Genomic DNA, 22458 nt, shown 5'->3' with positions numbered 1-22458 from the left:
TATAACTTTTCAGTTCATAAATGTGTTTCATTTACAAATGGTGATAAATAAGAATTTCATATTTTCTATTTCATAGTTACTGTACTTTTAACCTGAAAATTATACATTTTATTGATTCTAAGTCATAAGACTTGTTACATTTTAAAATCTCTTAAATTAGGTCAAGACACAACTGATGATATCTCAGATTCAATGAGCAACTCTTTCAATACTAGTCTTGTCTTTTTCAAATTTGACACCTGTTCACATAACATAAAGAACTCTGGGAACTTTATCTGATGTAGATTTTTAATGCTAATTACAATTTTTGTTTTTGGATTTTCTAAAATGAGCAAAGACAAAGAAATATTCAAATACACAGAACCTTTAGAGATGTTTTAAAGATAACAAAAATATCAATAACACTTAGGCTTAGCCAAGAAATTTTATCTTTACCTCTAGCAAAGTCTCATCACTAGTTTTCCCATGGTTAATTGGAAATGGTTTCCGCCCATCTGTGGAAAACAGACAAACAGTTAAAAGTTCAGCTGTTTTTACAGAATAATGTAGTTTATCCTCCATTTTCTTTTTCCCACAGGCAAGAAAAGTTAAAATATTTTTTTTTTTAATTTATTTTTGTTGTGCTAGGGATCAAATCTAGGGCCTCATGTGTGCTAGGCAAGTATTCTACCAGTGAGCTATGTCGTAAGCCCAGAAGTATTCCTTAAATGATATGTCTAAAAAACAAATATTTGAAATGTGCTCCTTATTTTTTTAATATTAAAATTACATGAAATTTGTTTCAATGTTTAAAAGCCTGAATTATCTTTACAATCAGAATTTATTATAAATAAAAATGGCTTTAGTTTCTTACAAATCTGTAAAATTTTTAAGTAAAATTTTAAAAGTTATGACTCCAATCCTTAGAAATATAAAAAAAAATACCTTACAAGTAAATTGGAAGATCTTAAGACTGAAATATTTTTGTCAGTGAAAAGGAGGCTTACATATTACTACTAATAATTGTATATCATCAATGCAGTAATATAAAACAACTACTCAAATAACCTAGGATTATTTTACTGACCACCAAAATAATTAACAAAATTCACAATCACTTTGAATAGATTAGTACTCTTAATATTATGAAAAAGTGCAGAATTATGTAAACTGATACTCTGCATCCAAATCTATAATTGCAGGTATTTTATTACTGGTGATTTATCAACTTTAATCCATGAAACACAGCCTTTTCTAAAATTCCATAATTTCTAAACTAGTAAAATTTGAGTACTGATAGATGGATTGTTAGATACTTTTAAAGAAAGTGAGTGAAAACAAATATGCTGTCATGTAATGTGATATTAATGGCTATAAATTATTTCAGAATTTGCGATCTTCATTTTTGGACTAACAAATAAATATTCAAAATCCTAAAGAAATATATCCTTAAATTACAATGACTTGGACTTTACTCTTAAAGATTGTAACTTTTTTGGTATCAGGGATTGAACTCAGGACCTTGCACTTGACAAGCAGACATGGTGTCACTGAGCGACATTCCCAGCCCTAAAGATTGTAACTCTTAAAGAACCACAGTTCTACTACCCGCCTTGCAAACACAAGGTCCTGAGGAGTTCGACCCCTGGTACCAAAGAAAATATTTTCCTATAATCAAATATTACAACAAATACTGAGTTACAAGATAGATTATGTAAAGGTACAAATTTCCAATTATGATGTCACTTTATTGTATACTAAAATGTACCAATAAGATTAATAAAAAAGAGTTATCTACACTTCTATGAACATACTGTCTAAATTGTAATATATATTTCTTAATAATATGTCATAAGGCAATTCCTTAGAATACCCTTTGGTGGCAAACACTCTTTAAAAGCCTTTTATGTTCTATGGTTATAAGAACCTAAATAGTATTCATTAAAATTGTGCTGCCCCATTTTATACTGTTGTATCTTTTAATTTTTATATAACAGTAGAAGTATAAATAGGGTAGGTTTCTCCTCCTTAACCAAATTATTATATACTTTCCTTATTCCTATAATTTATTCATTGGTATCACTCATTTGATTCCACTTAAGAGACTTTCCTTATCTGTAGCTGTTGTTTAAGATAACATATAATTAATTTCAAAAACATTTGTACAAACATAAATACTTGAACTTGAAATGTCAAAAGAATATAAATAAAATGAAATCATACACTATTTTGTTAAAATAGCAGTTCAGAGCAAATATTATGACTTTTTTTTTTTTTTGTACCTGGGGTCGAACTCGGGACCTCCTGCTTGCAAGGCAGGCAACGGAACCACTTGGCTAAGTCCCCAGACCAAAAACTGCAGCCAAGAACACCTTTTTTTTTTTGGTACCAGGGATCAAACTCAGGACCTTGCGCTTGTGAGGCAGGCAGTGGAACCACTGAGGTAAATTCCTGGCCCCTAATTATGATTTATATTGTTTTCTAGTCCTGAGTTTGGCTAACCATAGTCCACAAGCCAAAGCCAGCCTGTAGCTTACTTTTATGCCTTTCTTAAGATAAGAATAGTGTCTGGGTTTTTTTTTTTTTTTTTGGTACCAGGGATCAAACTTGGGCCCCTGCGCTTGCGAGGCAGGCTGCAAAACCACTGAGCCAATCCCCAGTCCCTGGTCTCTGTGTTTTTAAAAGAAGAAAAAACAAAAGGAAAAATAAATGAAACAAATAATGTATAGCCCATAAAACCTAAAATATATACTATGTGGTCCTTTATTGAAAATACTGCCAAAACAGCAAAGTGTAAAAGTTGCCACTGCCCCGATCATTACTACCACAAAACTGTCATTTGCCTTAAACTTTGGGTGTAATTTCAGTAAAAGCATGTCATAGTGAAGACCCTTATAGACTCCTTCTAGGTCAGGAGAAAGATGAACTTTATAGATGCGACCCCACAACCTTGGTCTAACTGGGCTGTTACAGTTATGAAATGGACATAAAAGAGGATATTATCTCACTTTCTTCACTGTGACTAACCAACTAATTCCTTCACATCTTGTTCTTCAGACAGTTTGAGCATAAGACCCTACAGAAAGCTATAGATGCTAAGTTGTGCAAAGACCTGAAACACTACAACACAACCAAGAAACTGCAGATAAGCCAGGCATGGTAGTGCATGCCTGTAATCCTGGGTGCTCAGGAGGCTGCAGCAGGAGGATCAAAGAATCAAGGCATTTATAGACAACTTGACACAGTCCTATTTCAAAACAAAAACAGAAAAAAGACCAATAATGTAGCCCAGCAGTAGATCACTTGCCTAGCATGAAGAGGCACGATCCCTTGGATTTAATACCCATTAACATACACACACATAATATGTCTAATTAAGTATCAAAATATTGGTGGGACTATAAACTAATATAACCACTACGGAAATCAGTATGGAGATTCTGCAAAAAACTAAAACGGAGGTCAGGCAGGGATTTAGCTCAGCAACACCACGCCTGCCTCACAAGTGCAAGGTCCTGAGTTCAATCCCCAGTATCCCCAAAAAACTAAAACCAGAAATTCCACTAATCCCAGCTATTCCCCTTTCTAGATAATACACACATACCCATACTTATAGCAGCACAATTCATAACAGTTAAATTTGGGAAGTGAACTATATGTCTACCAGCAGATGAACAAATAAAGAAAATGTAGCATTTATACATAGTGGAGTACCACTCTGACATAATAATGAACAGACTTAAGTCATGTGAAGGAAAATGGATGCATTTTGAGACCATAATGTTAGGGAAACAAATCAGACACACAAGCTTAAATATCACATGGTTTCTCTAATATGAAAAACCAAAATTATAAAGAGCAAAATAAAAGAGATAATAGGAAACAGGGAGATAGATCTTTTGTGAAAGGCAAGGGAACCAAGAGATGAGGGAGGTGGGAGAGAGGGGATGAAAAAAGAATTGAGATGCATATGTACCAACTACCTGTGAGAAACACAATCATACACTGCAAATATGTACCAATAAAATTTTTAAATTACCAGTATCCACTGACAGTCAATATCATGAATGATAAAACTTTTAAAATAAAGACTATACATAAGTAAACACTTTCACATGTAACCCTTTGAGTTGATCTTCATGCACACACACACACACACACACACACACACACACACACATACATATAGAAATTTGTAAAACTTGAAATTTAAATATAGAGTTAATGAAAAGTCTGAGACCAGAACAAAAGTCAGTGATGAAAAATAGAGAAAAGATTAGAAGTTTCAATAGAGATATTCCAGAAAGCCAGAACAAAGGAAAATAAAATCCAACACACACACACACACACATACATATAGAAATTTGTAAAACTTGAAATTTAAATATAGAGTTAATGAAAAGTCTGAGACCAGAACAAAAGTCAGTGATGAAAAATAGAGAAAAGATTAGAAGTTTCAATAGAGATATTCCAGAAAGCCAGAACAAAGGAAAATAAAATCCAAAAAAAAGAAAATTTCCCACATTGAAACTCAGGATTTTCTAAGACTGAAATAATGTCCTAAAGCATAATAAAATGTCAACAACTTTAGATAAAGAGAAGATTCTACTCAATCCCCAGAACCACCAACAAACAAGTCCCAGAAGTTTGCAGGGTTTTGGATGAATGGGTAATATATAAAGGATAAGGCATTATAATAACTTCAGGCTTAGCAGCAACTCAAGTAAGCTAAAATAAAATACACCAATGTCATCAACATTTTGAAAGAAAACTGTTCTTATACATAAACTTTTAGAAATGCAAGTTTACATATTCAAGCTATAAATATTTACTGTCCTCACAACTTTTCTTTAGTAAACTACTGGAGTAGATACTAAAATAAAGTGAATGAGTAACCAAGAAATAAGGAAGATTTCGCATCTATGAAGAGGAACTTCAACAGAGGAGCAAGTCTAGGATGATAACAAGGAGATGTCCCATGAGGAGAAATGTGTATAAGAGAACAGGGAGTGATACCTGTGAGATGAAGTTAACCGAGTGCCAGATACTCCAATATATTGAGAAATTCAGACCAAAGGAAAAGATCCTACAAGAAACTCAGTATTAAGTACATTTAAAAAGAATAACTAAACAAACCAAACCATTATTAACTCTGGAGACTTTTTTTAAATTAAAAAGAAAAGTATGTTACTTAAACTCAGCAGAGAATGTTTCTATCTTTGGAATAAGATAAACATCAACTCTTAACTACACTGGGAAAATAGAAAAAAAAGTATGTATTTTGTGGTTGGAAAAGAAGAGTAAAGAAAAAAGGGTAACAAAGGAAAGCCAAATCCTTATTTTCCATTTGGGGAAATCAAGAAATATCACTGGGCTGTGGATTTAACTCAGTAGTTCCGCTGCCTGCCTTGCAAGTGGAAGGACCCAAGTTCAATCCCCAGTATCAAAAAATCTCCCCAAAACAAAGAAATAACACTTAGGCAATTTCTATTCCCAGATAGATGATACTGCACTAGATCTCTTACTGGAAACAATTAAAATCTGGACAAAGTATATGAAACAGTTGTTTTTAGACAGTGGCAAGTCACTAAGGAGAGCCCTCAGTTACACCAGCATTATGCTAGGAGACATTTTCTGTACCCAGTGAGTATAGAAAAGAGAAACTCAAGAAACGCAAAACAGTTTCGAAGAGCAAAACAGTCTCGAAGAGCTGAGGAGAATTCAAGGAAGCTGAAGCACTGTGAAACTGCAAATGCTGGAAATAGGAAGCAAGCTTTGGAGGGCTCTTACTTTCTCTGGGCCAGAACAGGACCCATGAGCTGGGTGGAACTGGGGACTACTGGGACTGTGACTAGGAGTAGAACTGAGCTTTAGACTACTGTGGCCAAGTGTTTTTTATATAGAGAGGGAATAGACACACCAGAAAAATACACAAAGGTTCATGGTTCATGGAAGCAAGGTTTCCCACATTCACAGAAAAGGGAGTCACAAATGCAGAAAACCCTAGGATGAATCTGTGGTATTAGACTAAATTAGTAATGTTTTTTGAGTTTTGTTGTTACTTGTCTTACAGTGTTGAGGATCAAAGCCAGAGTCTTATACATACTAGGCAAATACTTATACATACTCTACAAATGAACTATACCTTCAGCCCAGAATTAAACTAATGTAAATTAATGCTTTTTATTTATTTAGCCATGTAAACTTTGAGTATCTTATTTAACTCTTGAACTTACATTTTTATTATTTTTTTCAGTACCAGAGATAGAACTCAGAGCCTTATTCTTTTTTAAAATTTTTTTCTTTTTTCGGTACTGGGGATCGAACTCTGGTCCTTGTGCTTGTGAGGCAGACAGTGGAGCTACTGAGCTAAATCCCTGGCCCAGAGGCTTATTCTTAAACTAAGCTTTTTTAATATAGGCTGAGAAACAGATACAACTGTGTGTGCATGTAAACTCCTATTCACATATGTGTGTTCATATATGTAATATATACAATTATTTCTTAGCTCTGTCATCTGAGAGGGCTTAGAAGCAATGATACCTTAGCAGCCATGAGCACATCTAACACCACAATCTTGTTCTAAATAATCATTTTCCAATAAAAGTAACAAAGGTTCCTTGGAGAGGCAGCTAAACATAGGAAAAGGGAACAGAAAATGAAAGATGAGCCTGAAACATCTTGTTTTACCTAAATGTACTCAAAGAATAACAATGGCATATCAAAAGGATACAGAGCTATAAGATTACTGACATTTAGAAATGGGAAGAAAAGAGCTAAAGGTATACGGAAGGTGGGATGGGTAGGGGAAGGGTAATAACGGAAAAGAAAAAAAAGTGAGACAATGAAAAGATGAAAATAAAGTGTTCGTAGATGGGGAGGGAAGGAGGGGGTGAAGGGAAGGCAGGGGTAAGGGGAAAAAATGAGAATCAAGACTGTCATGTAGAGGTACATGATCCCAACAATGAATGTAACTGTACTGTATCCCTAAAATGTACCAATAAACTCAATTAAAGCTGAAAAAAAAGGATACAGAGCTAGCTTAAAAGGTTCCCTTCAAGGCCAAGTCTAATAATTTGAGCATCAAAATATAAAATGTATTAGATTGTAACCTTTTAAGTAAAATATGAGTCAATCTGAAATGAATGAATAAATGAATGAGAAAGAAGTTTCTAATGTTGAAGGAATTCTTTTTAAAAAAATAACCACCACTGGTAAACACTATAATAAGTCAGTCAAGATTCATCAATGCTTCCTGACTACCGCAGATAAAAATTTTATGAGAAACTGTATATTTAAGCCTCAAAGTATTTTCTGAAAAATACTTATTATTAATAATAAGAATGACATACTTATTAACTTTGCAGTAGAGAACTCAGTCAGATGCCATCTAAACTAAATGACAAAAGTTAACATTACCAGCAATAAGACAAATTTTTTTGGTACTGGGGATCGAACTTGGATCCTTGTGCTTGCAAGGCAGGCAGCAGAACCACTGAGCTAAATCCCTCGCCCAACACAAATTCATATCATGCACCTTCTGATGTAAAAAACTGAGAATATAACATCACTTCTCAGGTAGTCATGCCAAAAATGGATAGATTGTGAAAAAATATCATACAATCCAAACTGAAGGATAAATTCAAAGTAACTGTCCTGGTACTCTTAAAAATAAGTGTCAAAGGGCAGGGGATGCCCTCAGTGGTTCTGCCACCTGCCTCGCAAGCACAAGGTCCCGAATTTGATTCCCAGTTCCCAAACAAATCCCAAAACAAAAAAAAACAATCAAAGGCATGAAAGATGATAAAAGATGGAGAAACTGTTCTGAATTAAAGACAAGCATGACAACTAAATTCAATATGTGATCCTCGATTTGCTTCTGAACCTATAGATGACATAATTTTGATAATCAGAAAACGCTGAATGGTGTCCATAGATTAGACATTAATACTACATCAGTGTTAAAATTCTGACTTTGATAGTCATACTGCAGTTATGAAGGAAAGTATCCACTTGTTTTGAGGAAAAGTGGATGCATTAAAGGTGGACAATGGGACATCATGTATACGTGTTATTTTCAAAAATACTGAGGGCTGGGGATTTAGCTCAGCGGTTCGGTGGCGTGCCTTCCAAGCGCAAGGACCCGAGTTCGATCCCCGGTACCAAAAAAAAACCAACCAAACAAACAAAAAAAATACTAACTGAATCTAGGTAACCTAGGAGAAGAGTATAAGAGAGTGCTGTATATATTCCTATAATTTCCATAAATACTTAAAATTATTTCAAAATATGGATTGTAAAAATGTTTCAAAGTTCTCTTATTACTTCAAGTAGACAATAACTTGTTCATTTTGTAGCACCTGCCATATATATGTGTGTGTATACATATATATATACTGCATTTCCGTTTTCTTTCTTTCTTTTTTTTTGGTACTGGGAATCAAACTTAGGACCTGTGCTTGCAAGGCTCTTGTAGTGCAACTGAACTAAATCCCTGGCCCACTTATTCATTTTTAAAAATCTGCTTATGAAGCCCATTCTGAATTCACCCCCCAAAAAAAGAAAACTACTTCAACTCATTTTTATAGGACAATCAATTAACTTACATAAACAACAAATACCAACAATCCTATTATCATAGAGATTTTAAATTTTAAATTAAAATAGTTCTTACCTAATTCATAGAGATGACCATCTACATGAACTAATGCAATAAAATGAAGGTCTACTTTTTCATCTATATTTGGTGCCTGGAACGGGAGGGAAAAATACATATTATATACATTAATTGTCAAACAAATGAATCAAGTACACATAAACATTTACAAACAATAGCAAATGACATGATAACATTTATCTAATTACAGGCTTATACTTGATATAGTGGACAAAGTAACCATACCTATATTTATTTTAAAAATGTGTCCCTCCATCAACAGAGAAAACAATGACAAAAGCAAAATTTCCTTGGTTTCAGCTGATTTAAATATTTAAAGTCTTGCTAACCTTGAAAGCCCTCTGCCTAGCACAATGTCTGGTACACAGCATATATACAATGTACACTTGTTGATGCAATGAAGGTATGACTCCTTTAATTTTTAAATTCAAAGTAAGAAAGTTAAAACATCTTCATAAATTCATAAAGAGAGTTAAAGAAATGTTTTCAAGTTAATTTTTAAATTTATTTACTTGGGTTTTTGGAGACAAAGTGATGCTATATAGTCTAGACTAGCCTTGAACTCACTAGATATGTAGCCCAGGCTGGCCATAAACTTGTGGCAACCTTCCTGTCTCAGTCTCCTGAGTGCTGGGATTACAGGCATGTACCATCATGCCTGGCTTAAGTAAAATTTTAAGACATGAGGAAAATGAGATGGTTCCCTTAATGACTTGAATTTAATCTCAAATTTTGAATAATACAATGTAAACAATCACAGAATAAAACAAGTAAGTATGTGTACTGATTTTAGACTTAAAAAGGGTACAAATGAATAGACGTAGGGAAATAGCCCTAAAATCGTAAGAGGCAGAAAAAAATTAAAAAAAAATCAAAGTATAATTTACCATATAGCTCAGGATTTTTTCTTTCTTTTACTTTTAATGAACATTTTTTTTTTTTTTTTTGAGACAGGGTCTCACTATGTAGTTGAGGCTAACCTGGAACTCACTAAGTAGCCCAGGCTGGTCTCGAATTCACAGCGATCCTCCTGCCTCAACCTGAGTGCTGGGATTACAGGCACGCGCCACGATGCCTGGCTTAATGAACAATTTGAAATGTAAGCTCTAGCTAGGTTTTTGTAGCTTACCAAAATCATTTACATGACCAATATTTATATTTCTTAGACATTCAAATAATTTATGCAAAGTCAATACATTGATTAGCTGGTACTTTGATATGCAGTAAGTACACAGCTAACATTGTGTTATCTATATATCAAATCTATGTAACTTGAAATGAAGTACAGTAACTATTAAATACAAGTCAAACTTTTTATTTTTGTACCAGGGATCGAACTCAGGACCTTGTACTTGTGAAGCAGGCAGTGGAACCACTGAGCTAAATCCCTAGCCCAGCCCTCAAACATCAATTTTACAGGTAAAGGTTTTCAAAAGGCATAAATCAAATTATATTCGTATCACCTAATAATCTTTTAATACAGATATTATCTTAAATTTAAAAAATTACACTTTTTTTTTGTGCTGGGGATTGAACTTGGAAAAAAATTACACTTTTCTTACCCTTAAGCAATGTATACATTGTAAAGTGGTTATAATATAAAGTTTTGTGACGCAGCTATTAAAAAGGTAAACAATATCAGCATTTTTTTTTTTTTGGCGGTACTGGGAATCGAACTCAGGACTTGCGTTAGTGAGGCAGGCTCAGTGTCACTGAGCTAAATCCTTGGCCCAATATCACCATCAATATAGTCATCCATAGTAACTAATATATACTAATCAATATATATTAATCAATATAGTAACTAATCTCTCGTTATTCTACTATTCCCCTCAAATTATAAATGAAAGAAATTCAACATAAATTGATATGGCAAATTAACTCTTCCTAACTTCAACCTAGAACTGAAGAATTCCACACTGGTAGGAATCAAAGTTATCTAGCTTTGCTATTGTTCAGTACTGGACTCTTCTCTAACAGAGCCCCTTCTTGTGGAAGCCCCTCCATTATAAGGAACTGCCTAAATTTGTGGCAGCGTAGGGCTGGGGATTTAGCTCAATGGTTCCACCACCTGCCTCACAAGCACAAGGTCCAGAGTTCGATCTCTGGTACCACAAAAAAAAAAAAAAAAAAAAAAAAATTGTGGCGGTCTAGCCCTCTGTTAGTTTTGTTAGAATTATCTTTCACATTGAGGTTAACATACATCTCCTTGTGCCTTCCATCATCCTGGAAAAAAAAGTCCAGTCCTTCTTAAATATGGTATTTATTCAAATATTTTATGTCTGTGATAATGAGTTCCCTTTCCTGGTCAGGGAACCAAAAAATATTAATGATCATTCAATCCAATCCCCTCAGTTTATCAATGACTAGAAGATAATTCAGTTTTTCAAAGCTAAACCTAAGCAGTTTGCAGTAAATTCAATTCTGAGAGAAAATGCTAGAATGAATTCATTTAACTAGGAAAAAGTTTTAGTTTACTCATTTTAAGACAATTTCCCAATGTAATATCAAGTATTTAAAATCTTTTCAGCTGGGCATGGTGGCACACACCTGTAATGCCAGAACTTGGGAGGCTGAGGCAGGAGGATCGCTGTAAGTTCAAGACCAGCCTGGGCTACATAGTGAGTTCCAGGTCAGTCTCAATTACATAGTGTCTCAAACCCCCCCCAATAAAAAATCTTTTCAGTTACTGTGTTTTTATAAATTATTACTTTAATTTCTCCCAAGCACTATGCATCATATACCTATGTTTCATATTTTGCCAGTAAATAAATTATGCTAGACGTAAAAGCAATACACAGCTGGAGTCAGAAAACTGATTACTCAATACCTGTGACCTTTAGGTTTCTTATTCACTTCAAGGTTTAAATGAGATGTATCAAAATATTTTAAGTGTTATATAAACCTTATGTATTTGCAATATTAAAATATTTTCACAAATACAAGCAATTACCAAACATAGTGACTCAAAATTGTATCATTGTATCTTTTATCCAAAAGTCCATATAAAAACTACAAAATCCTAGGAGACCCACTTTCTGGTCCCCTTTTGTCTCTCTTAGGAAGAAGCTATTTTTCTCTCAATAAATTTTTCCTATTCTTATAACAACAACAAGAACAACAACAAAGACCACAAAATCCTAAAGTAGGCACGAAAAGCCTTCAACCTATTATAAAAGATAAGCTCAAAACTTTTAAGCCTTCTACATAACTTCAATATTTATTTTTAAGCCACTTCCTAAATCTGCAATTACTCAATTACTAAAAATTACCCCATTAAAAATAATAAATAAAAATCAATACTAGCAAGATGTTTGTTTCAAAAAATTGTGGAAGGCAAAAACAAATTGCAGAAGGCAAAAAAGAGAAGCTCTATATTGGATAATTTTGCCTGATTTATTAATTCCTTGCTTTAGAATATAGTATTTCTTAGTTAACTGAAAGAATTAAAAACTAATCTAATACATCAATTAGAAATTAAGCACTAAATATAAATTTTATTTTTTAAAGTCCAAATTTAATATATACTTAATATATACGAGAATCTGTTCTAAGTACTTTATATATAGATTAATTAATCATCATACAAACCCAATGAGGTAAATAATACAATTATACCCATTTTACTCTCAAGAAAGCTGAGATAGAGAGGTATTTAATAACAGTAACTTGTTCTAGGGTAACAGTCAGGCAATGCCCAAAATCCATGTTCTTATCCATTATGCTATGAAAACATGAGGCTATAAGGCAATGGAATTAATATGGAGCAATATCAACATTACTTTGAAAATATAAAACTGGAAATGCCAAATTTTATGACATGTTCACTTATATTTACAGTGTTTTTAAGTACAAAAAATTTTCATATTTACATTTAAAGCAACTGTGCCCCACTCAGAATTTACAAAATTAGACTTTCCTCTATTCATCTAATTTACCTTGAATCCCTCACTATATCAAAGAGCACACAGCACATTAGAGAAGCAACAAATATCAAATGATTAAGTGAACAAAAATGGCAAATGAATGTTGTAACCCAATGAGGGTAATGAAACAGAGACACCAGTTTGTTGATATTCAGCACAAATGTAAGGCTACTGGACACACTTATGTTTGGTGGAAGCAAATGTCTAAGAAAGTATTGAAACTCCACTTCATAGTTTGAATACAGTTCTGGAAAGGTAAATAAAGGGGAGGAAATAATGTTCAACATCTTCTGTTTTTAAGTGTTAAAATGTTTGTGTAATCAAATTTCCCCGGGCTTCCACAGTTACAATTTACAGAAATGTCAAGTTTCTTACAACATGTGGCACAAACCTAATTGCATTTTTAGACAGGCTCTGCCAAACCAGTCAATGCCTTTAATAGTCTAAAACATCAGAAAGACAGGAGTTATAGTTGCTTAATCTGCAATTTATTTCAGTACGATAATTACTAGAATTTCATAATCAACCTCAACATTTAAGATATTTAGGTTTATAAAAACAAATGTACTTTTTAGTAGTTTGCTGATATTTTTAGGTTACAAAAGAGAAATTATAGAATTTGTGGGAAGCCTATATAAATACACAAAGAGAAAATCTTCATTTCCTACTTGGAAAAGATGTTTAGAAACTGAATAGGCAGGGAAGATCGGATCAAGATTAAACCAAGTACCTGAGCCACCTCAGGGAATAAAACAGCTTAGATGAAATACCCTACACCATGAAGGATTTAGGTTGAGGATAGATTAAGTAAAGTGACCCCAGAGCATGGCAAAAGACAAGTCATGCTCAGAAACATGAAAAAAAAACTAAAGTAATAGATGACAAAGAACTCGGAATGTACACAGCATTTGTTGACCTCAGTCAACTAAATGAAATCAGAAAGCTGAAGGGTAAGAAAACACATATACACTTTAACAACTGACAGAAACTTAAACATTATCATGAATGTTGATCAGTACACATCAGAGGGCAGGCATCCTTACGTTTAACAGAATATGGAGTGGAAAGATGGATGTTCACTAAGGTACTGGGGTGAAAGTCAAGCGAGAATGCAAAGCATAGAGGTATGCTTGCAATCTTATTGGGGAGAAAAAGCTAATGGTTGAGTGAATCAAGAGAAAGCACTTCCAAGACTGAAGACTTTTAAAGAAAAAAAATAAAATAAAAAGACTGCCCTTGTCACTGGAAGAAGAGATGGAAGATTGACTACACTTACAACAGAATGGAGACCCAAAGATGGTAGGCGTAAGAAGGGTCGCCAGCGACGAAGACGGAGAGATGGACTGGTAGCCTTTGCAGGGCCTACATGGTTACGTTTGACCCAGGGCAGGGATGCATGGTGACACAATGATGAGGCCTTCGTTCTGCAGTGGCTAGAATGAGGCTGTGATGAAGATGGCGAGGAGGACTACATAATTAAAAAAGAGAATATTTTACTTAGACCACGTTACTGGATGATCATTTATTCTTAAAAGCAACGTATGGTCATACTTGTATTCATATGGTCTAGTAATTTTAATGACCCTATCTTTAAAGATGGCATAAGAATATTGGTTTAAAATGTGTAAAGTGGAAATATATAACCAGGCACTGTATCGGCTTATATGTCATAGCTTCTTTAAGCTTTTGTATGAAATATCAACATAGCCTCATATGTATAGCACAGACTCATGGAACTATTTAAAAGCCACTAAAATGGAATTATTATATCAAATTGTTTTAAAAATGCTAACACATACAAATACATACACAACCAATGCAACACATACAAAACACAAATAATGGGTAGAAGAAAACCATATGGTGATAAGCAATGATAAAAAGAATTCCTTAGCAGGCATAAACTCTAAGGAAAAAAACAACAACAGCAAACTTGAAAATATAAACAAGGGTAAAATTAACTCCTCTGAAGATAATGATCTAAATATACTATCTTATTTATGGTGGCAAATTACATGGAAAATACCCTGGCCTATTTACTGTCTTTTAGTAAATAATATTATTAGTTAAAATGTTTATCATTTATGTAGGCATTCTTTTAAGTACTTTAGATATACCAGTTCATTTAACCTGAGACAGATTCGGCTATTCCCATTTTACAAATAAATGGATTAAGCCGGGCGTGGTGATACACACCTATAATCCCAGAACTCAGGAGGCTAAGGCAGGTGGGTCTCTGTAAATTTGTAGCCCGGGCTACACAGTGAGTTCCAGGTCAGTCTCAACTATACAGTGAGACCCTGTCTCAAAACAAACAAACAAACAAACAAAACTAAACAAATAAATGGATTAAGTGAAACAACCAACATCACACTGCCAGTAAGTGGCAGAGCTGGGAATGAATTCCAAAACATCAGGTTCCGTTTCTGAAGTCTAGTAGTCTTTCTTTTATGTCAGTGCTAGAGATGGAACCCAAAGACTTGAGCATGCTAAGCAAGCTTTTACTACTAAACTGTATCTCCAGCCTAGGTCCAGTGATTGTAATCACTATGATGTATAACCTCTGTATGACCAAGAGAAAGATTTTAGTGCTAACTTATCAGAAAATATTCTAATAAGCAGAGGAATAATTCTCATAAGGTTAGAGATTTGGAGAGCTATCCATTAGAACATTTGTACTATGAAAGCCAAATCTGGCCCAATAGTTTTCTACTAACTATACATGGGTACAAAAACTAAGTTATTAACAATAATCTCAATGATTTATAACCATCACCTTTAATAATACCAATATATTAAATAAAAAATAATGCAGTATGACAAAAATAACAATTATGGCCATACTGAGAAGAAATAAAAATAAGAGACCTAAGTTCTTGCTTAGTAAATTTCACTAATCAGAATGTAGTCTTTTTAGGAAAATGTGTTTTGCTCTGAATGGTTTTTAAAACCCTTTCAATTCTTGAAAATTTTATGATCTTAGTTGGTACTTTTGATCTATACAAGCAATATACAAACCTAAAATAAAACTGATTTTGATGAGGGTTGAAAAAATATGATTGAGACCACTTCAGTTGCTCATAATAAAAATCAGTCAGAACTACATAAATGAATCATAAACTTGGCTCTCTATGGTAATATAGGTATATATAATAAAGTGTCTGCTCTCACAGAAATAATCTGAAATGTGTTACATCCAATCTTATTATATTTAAATAAGAGGGAGAGAGAGGGAGAAAACGGAATTAATGAAAGAGAAAAAGAAATGGAGTGTGGAGGAACAAAATATTAAACTAGAATTACACGATGACAGGATGTGGAAGATTAGGATAGGTTAAATAGGAAAGGTATTCCTGGCCCAAAATTCCTGTGAGAAAAAGAACAAAAATAGCAATGGATAGAATATGTTTAGAAGACTAGACTGTCAAGTCTTAAATTTGACTCAAATTTAAGTATTGATGGCCTTTTCTTTTGGTATTTTTTAAAGAAAAAAATTTAGAACTTTTAGAAAAAAATGTCAAATTTACAGTTACAAAAAAGGAATAATACAAATAGGCCTATGACGGTTTTTGTTTTATCATCTGTACTTACATTCTCTTTCTCTGTGCACCTAGTTTTTCTCCTAAACTACTAATGGGTAAGTTATATTCATAATGGCCCTGTACACTTAAATACAAGTGTCTCTCAATATCCATGGGGATCTGGTTCCAGGAATCCTAGGATACCAAAATCTACTGATGTTCAGGTATAGTATATAAAATGTCATAAGCCAGGCAGTGTGGCACACACTTGTAATCCCAGCACTCAGGAGGACTGCCTGGAGTTCAAGGCCAGCCTAGGCTACATTGTAAGGTAGAATACACAAGGAGATCCATCATCCTAATCATTGTAGAAAGAGGGAACTGACTGTTTCAGGAATGATAACTTACAGCTCTTATATTAGAAGTTAGGTTTAGATTTTTTTCCCCTGATGTTAAAGAAACATCTCCTTGTACCTTAAGTTACCCTTTCTTTCTTGTAGACCAAGAACACTCAGCCTACCAGTTCCAACCTCATATACACCCTTCTTGAGGAACCATTCTCCTGGGTCCTGGACTTTGGTCCAGTCCGTCAACTTTGCCCAAGTGTGGACTCCACATCTGGTTCTTCAGCCTGGATATGGCCAGCAGCTCTCTCTTCCTCACTGGTTGTTCTATTTCCATGAGCACCACTTACAAATTTTATTTATTTTTCCCTATAGCCACAATTTTATTCATCTTCAGTTCCTTATCTAGCTTTTTGTGACTTATCTGTCACCCCAAACCACTTGTGTTTTCCATAATGAAGGGATAAATGCTCAATAGGACACAATGGACCAGTCTGATGACTGCGGAGACAGGATTCAATTGATGAAGATTAAGTCACATATATTCCTATGTACATATCTTCCAAAAAACTGTTCTCTCAAGTATGTCAGCAATTAGGTCTGCTCTGCTGATGATGTTCCCCCACATAACACCAGAGGGCCCACCTGCAGTGACCACAGTAACTAGCATCTGCCAGCTGAGTCTGGGTCTTAGCTGCTCCCTAGGGGTGTACCTATGCGCTATGGTCACTGTTGTATCACTTCCTGGCCTCTCCTGGTCTCCACTCATGTGTAGGAGTATGGTGGTGTGAAGGCCTATGTTCTTGGATCGTCCAGCCACAACCACATTTTCCCCAAAGCTTTCAATCCCTGTCCTTTTGATGATGTCCCAAACAGCACTGGCAGTGGCAGGGATGAAGTAATGCTGGTCCAGGAAGCTTCACCACATGGATAACGTGAAACTCATCCACATCTTTTCTTGGAGCTATTCCACAGCATACCATTCACTTAACCACATGGTCTGGAAGTGGTAACTGAACTAATATACACTGACTTTGGGATCCATGTTCAACTGATGATCAATTATATCCAAAAGTTCTTGAAAAACTTCCTTAGGTTTTAGAATGAGCTCACTATGGCAGAGGCAGCTTAAACCTTGTTGCTCACTACCACACTGCTCACTGGGTTGGTTGTTCTTTAAAACAATGCTTAGGTGAGGCCTCCCATTCCGTAGGGCAATCCAGGACTCCACATCTTCCTTTTGGATCTGTTTGGCCATTTCAGTACATGAGATAACATTGGCTTCATGTCTCTGGAAGATAGACTGCCTTTTCTCTTCTGGTTCTCACTCCAACATAACTCATGTAGGCCCTGATGGCCTTCCACCCAGGCTGCCACAAAATAGCAAGAAGTCCGGGGAACACAGTGCTATGCTGGGCTCTACTTCCAGGCTCTACCCTGCCCACACTTCTGTAAATTTTTTATGGTTGGGCTAAAAATCTATATTCAATTCTATATTTTCTTGATCTGTTTTTTGTTCCTTTCTCTGCCTTTTTAAAAATTATTTTTTGATTTTAGCTAGCTTGTTATGGGCTTCTTGTTTGCATCTTTAACTGTTTTTAGTAATTGGTCTGGGATTTACAATATATATGTTTAATCACAATATACCTTCAAATAATATAGCACTTTACATGTAGTGTAAAAACCTCACAGTAGCAACCTCACAATTTCTTCTTCCCATCCTTTGGGCTATAATCAAATACCTTTATATGTTATAAATTTAATTTCTAATTTTATTTAGAGCAATTTATTATCAGAATAAAATAAACCTTATATTTACCTTCACTTGTTCTATTTCTAGCACCTTCCAATTCTTTGCATAGATCCAAGTTTCTGCCTATTGTACTTCTGCACAAAGAAATTCCTTTACATTTCTTATAGTATAGGGAGGCTGGCAATGAGTTCTGTTTTTGTTGTCTTAAAGGTTTTCTCTTTTTTAAAGGTAGTTTTGTTCCACTCAACTTTTTCAGCCTTTAAAATATTCCACTGTGCTCCTGCCTGCATAATTTCAGATGCAAAGTCTGTTATAATTCTCTTTGTTCTTCTAAATATACCCATTTCCCCTGCCTTAGTTTATTTTCTATTTAGTTTTCTAGCAGTTTGTGTTTTGGGGTGGGGGGGGCATCTCAGGGGTAGGGCAGACGTATTTACTCTACCTGATTATCTGAAATATTGTCCTTGAAGTTATATTTTGATGTCTTTAACCATTTTGGAAAAATGGCCATTCTTCAGTAATTTTCTATCCTAAGGACAGTCTCCCACACCAACCTACTCCATTCTATGCTCTGTCATCTCTCACCTTCTCTTATCTTCTTTTGGGATTCCATTTTCATGTATTAGATCACCCGAAATTGGCCCACAGCTCTTAGATGTTCTGTCTTTAATTTTCCTCACTACTTTTTGGGGTTCTTTTTTGTAGGTCAGTTTGGATCATTTCATCATGTTCAGTGATTCTTTTCTCAACTTTGTTGAATCTACTGATAAAGATATTCTTCATCTCTTGTACCATCTTTTTTCAAACGAGCACTTCTATTTGATCCTTTCATACAGTTTCCAACTCTGATAATGAGCTCCCCATCTGTTGGTATGTGCTGTTCACCATTTCCACTTGAGCCATTAACAGTTAAATTCCCTGATAATTCTAACATATCTAAGTTTTGTTCTGTTGATTGTTTTGTCTCAACAATATTACTGATGTTTTTCTTGTCTTGCAGTTTTCTGGTTAGAAGATACCTTGTATAGGAGAGCAGAGACTGAGATAAATTATATTTATGACTAGTAATGGGCATGGATCATTGTTTGCTAGGACTTCAGTATGTAAGAATGAGGCAATCTATTCAGAAGTTGAGCTGTTTGGGTTTTATTGTTCTTATGGTTATTCTCAGCACATCACTGATTTAAACTTCATGTACTTGTGGTGAGAGGTGGGGATTTAAGACTCTTTTCCATAAACAATGCTCTTGTTGCATAAACAGCTGTAGGCTTATAGTCAGAACTGATGCCTCAGAAAAGGTCCTTTTCCATGTTAGTAACTCATTGCTACATTTTTGATACTTGTTTATGGTGTTTTTCAGTCTAATGGTAGAGATATGGAGATATTCTTTGTCGTCCTGGTTCAGCTTGTCACAGGTAGGTTCTTTATTCTTGAGTATCTAGGACAAAGCTTTCTCAGGGATCCTATTCTATAGTAGAGACTTCTCATAGAGAGATCCCTGGGAAGTGTATTACTTCCCCAAGAAGGGTTTACTGTCCAAAGGTCTCTAGGCTTTGGTCATTCTCAAGGCCCCACTCTGCTTAAAAGCAAAATCCAGGCTTGGTGGCTTTCCCACAGTGGCCACTGTCCCTATCCCCTTGGCCTGCACCTTAGGGCTCTTTCCTGACTTGTCTTCAGTCTATCTCTTGAGTATTTAGGGAGGTCTATGGATAGCAGATGTAACCTCTTTCTTTGGGGCTGGTCACAGGTATTCATAGGCTACATTTGGTCTCCCACAATTTGTTTAGATTTCTAACTACTTAGCTTTTTACTCTTAATGTTACTTTTGTCACTACCTGTATATTTTAGGTGTCTACCTATCTTAGTTAAGTATATTTCGATATCCTTTGTTATGGCTACATATACCTTTAAACAGATAAAAGCATCATCGTGCCATAGAGACATAGTTATACCTTTAGACTATTTTTAGTTTTATACAATTATAAACCATACTCTGGTGAAAACATACACACAAGTATCTTTATTTGTTCAACAGTTAACAGCAACGTAATACTACTGTGTACCAGATATTCTAACTTATAGATGCTATCAATCCTCATAAACAATCCTATAAGGTGGAAATAATGAAACTTTCAAAAGATGAAGACACAATTCTTGCCCAAACATTATCAAATTACCTATGTATGATTTTTAGCCCTCTTTCTGACTTTCATGTTTTTCAATGTAAGTTTAGATAACAGAGCAATGAATGAAAGGATGAAAAGTCCAGAAGTATAACCTGCTGAATGAGTTCTACATATCAAGGACGGCATCTATATATGCACATTTGACTAATGTTCTATATTAAAAATAAGATAGTATACTGCTGTATTATGATTGGTTCTCTTTAGAACAACAACCTGAGTATTTTGTCCAAAATAGTTGAGATCAGAAATGTCTCAGAGTTCAGAGTTGTTGTTGCTGTTATTGGTATGTTTATATCATCATCATCATCATCATCATCATCACATCTGCACAGACTTTGCTAGTTGAGCATTCCTGATCCATTTCAGATTTTGGATTTTTGGACTGGAATTGTTTCACCTATTTTGTAGATTGTAGATAGTGAAGCTTTTATTTACTCTGTTATTGTATCAGTGTTAGTATAATAAGTAGTAATTTATTGAATATGTTGGTGTTAAACATTAGAACCAATGATTCTGATTTTCTAATTGTCACACTTATTTCCACCTTCTAATGCTAAAGTCTCCCCTACACTGTCTCTCTCCATATACATGTATCCTATATATATTTATAAATTGTAAAGATAGTTTAATTTGTAATATAGTATAACAATATGTTATATATTTTTTCAATTCTAAGTAATCTTTAATTATAAACTAAAGAAAAGATTTTCAAGTATTACTACTACTACTACTACTACTACTACTACTACTACTACTATTATTTGCAGTGCTGGGGATCAAATCTAGGGCCTTACACATGCTAGATAACTGCTCTTTCACTGAGCTACAGCCCTGTTCCCAAGCAATATCATATCAAGAAATGAAAGGACTCTGAAATGAAGTGTGCTATTATGGAATCTAGAAATTTTTAGGACTTCTTAGAATCACAAAGATTAAAGATACACAGACCAACTTTTTAATATTATTTAAAAGTTTATTATTATTTCATTAAAACTACTAATGACATCAAATTTTGCCAGGACATCAACAGTGAACTATGCCCCCTTTGATGACTGTGTGGGTATTGCAATAATATAATGACTTCACATACATCACTTTACATGGTATTTTGAAGATTTGGTTCCATTCATTACAACAGAGTTAGTATTGCAATGAATTGAATCAGGCAATTTTTTTCCCAATTCATGTTAAAATTGTGCTTATACTACTGTAGTCTATTAAGTATAAAGAGCAATGTGTCTAAAAATACAATGTATACATCTTAATTTAAAATGCTTTATTGTATAAATACTAAAAATAATCTCAGCTGTAGTAAAAGTGGTGCTGTTAGAGTCTCTCAAGGCAGGAATGCCACAAACAATTTGTGAAATATATGTGAAAAGCAATGAAGAGATAAATATAATGAAGATTCATGCAAGCCTCATTATAATTCCAAAAATCCTAAAATAGGCTCCTCAGAAACCCTAGGAACTTTATTTATTTTTTTCCCTCTCTTTCTTTTTTGGTACCAAGGATCAAACTTGCAAGGCAGGTAGCGGAACTACTGAGCCAAAGTTTAAAGGAACTTTAAAAAGCACAAGAAATGTTTTATTTTTCAGAAGGAACACTAAATAGTTGATGACTGTTGCATAAAAGAATTAGATAAAGGCATTCATGTTGAGAAATTTTCAAACATTTTGATTCTGATTTTTAAATCCTCTCAGTTAAAAAAAAAGACACAAAATAAGTTAAGTAGGCACAGTCCATAAATGACTTTTAATATTCATATGCATGGGGCCGGGGATTTAGCTCAGTGGTTCAGTGGCCTGCTTCGCAAGCACAAGGACCTGAGTTCGATCCCCGGTACCACAAAAAAAAAAAAAAAAAAAAATTCATATTCATAAGAACTTAGGGACTTGCCCAGAACCACATAACAAGTGATTGTCAAAGCTAGAGGAAGATGCACAACACTTGGATACAATCTTGCAATTTTCTATAACATGAAAAACTACCTCCTCCCTCATGTTAAGTAATTTGACTTATTTATTGAAAAACATCTATTGCAATTTCTATCTGCATTCCCCCAAAACAAT

The 22458-nt window shown here is 34.4% G+C and overlaps 1 protein-coding gene and 1 pseudogene across 2 annotated transcripts in view; both read right to left on the bottom strand.

The window, feature by feature from the left end:
- Uchl3 (ubiquitin C-terminal hydrolase L3) overlaps positions 1–22458 on the bottom strand; it is a 58414-nt gene that overhangs the window by 2380 nt on the left and 33576 nt on the right. Inside the window, exons 7-9 of one of the 2 annotated variants that reach the window (XM_033760924.1) lie at positions 13859–14050; positions 8654–8729; positions 436–494 (exon numbers count right to left, since the gene is read on the bottom strand). In XM_033760924.1, coding sequence (XP_033616815.1) covers positions 436–494; positions 8654–8729; positions 13859–14050 — 327 coding nt within the window. The remainder of the gene's footprint in view (positions 1–435; positions 495–8653; positions 8730–13858; positions 14051–22458) is intronic. The other variant, XM_033760925.1, reaches the window with a different exon arrangement.
- LOC104861065 lies at positions 16995–17735 on the bottom strand (annotated as a pseudogene).

The sequence above is a fragment of the Fukomys damarensis genome, unplaced genomic scaffold (assembly GCF_012274545.1).
Source record: "Fukomys damarensis isolate Sample0158 unplaced genomic scaffold, DMR_v1.0_HiC HiC_scaffold_6, whole genome shotgun sequence".
Lineage (NCBI taxonomy): Eukaryota > Metazoa > Chordata > Mammalia > Rodentia > Bathyergidae > Fukomys > Fukomys damarensis.
The sequence above is the reverse complement of the archived record's forward strand: the minus strand, read 5'-3'. Positions and strand labels throughout refer to the sequence as shown.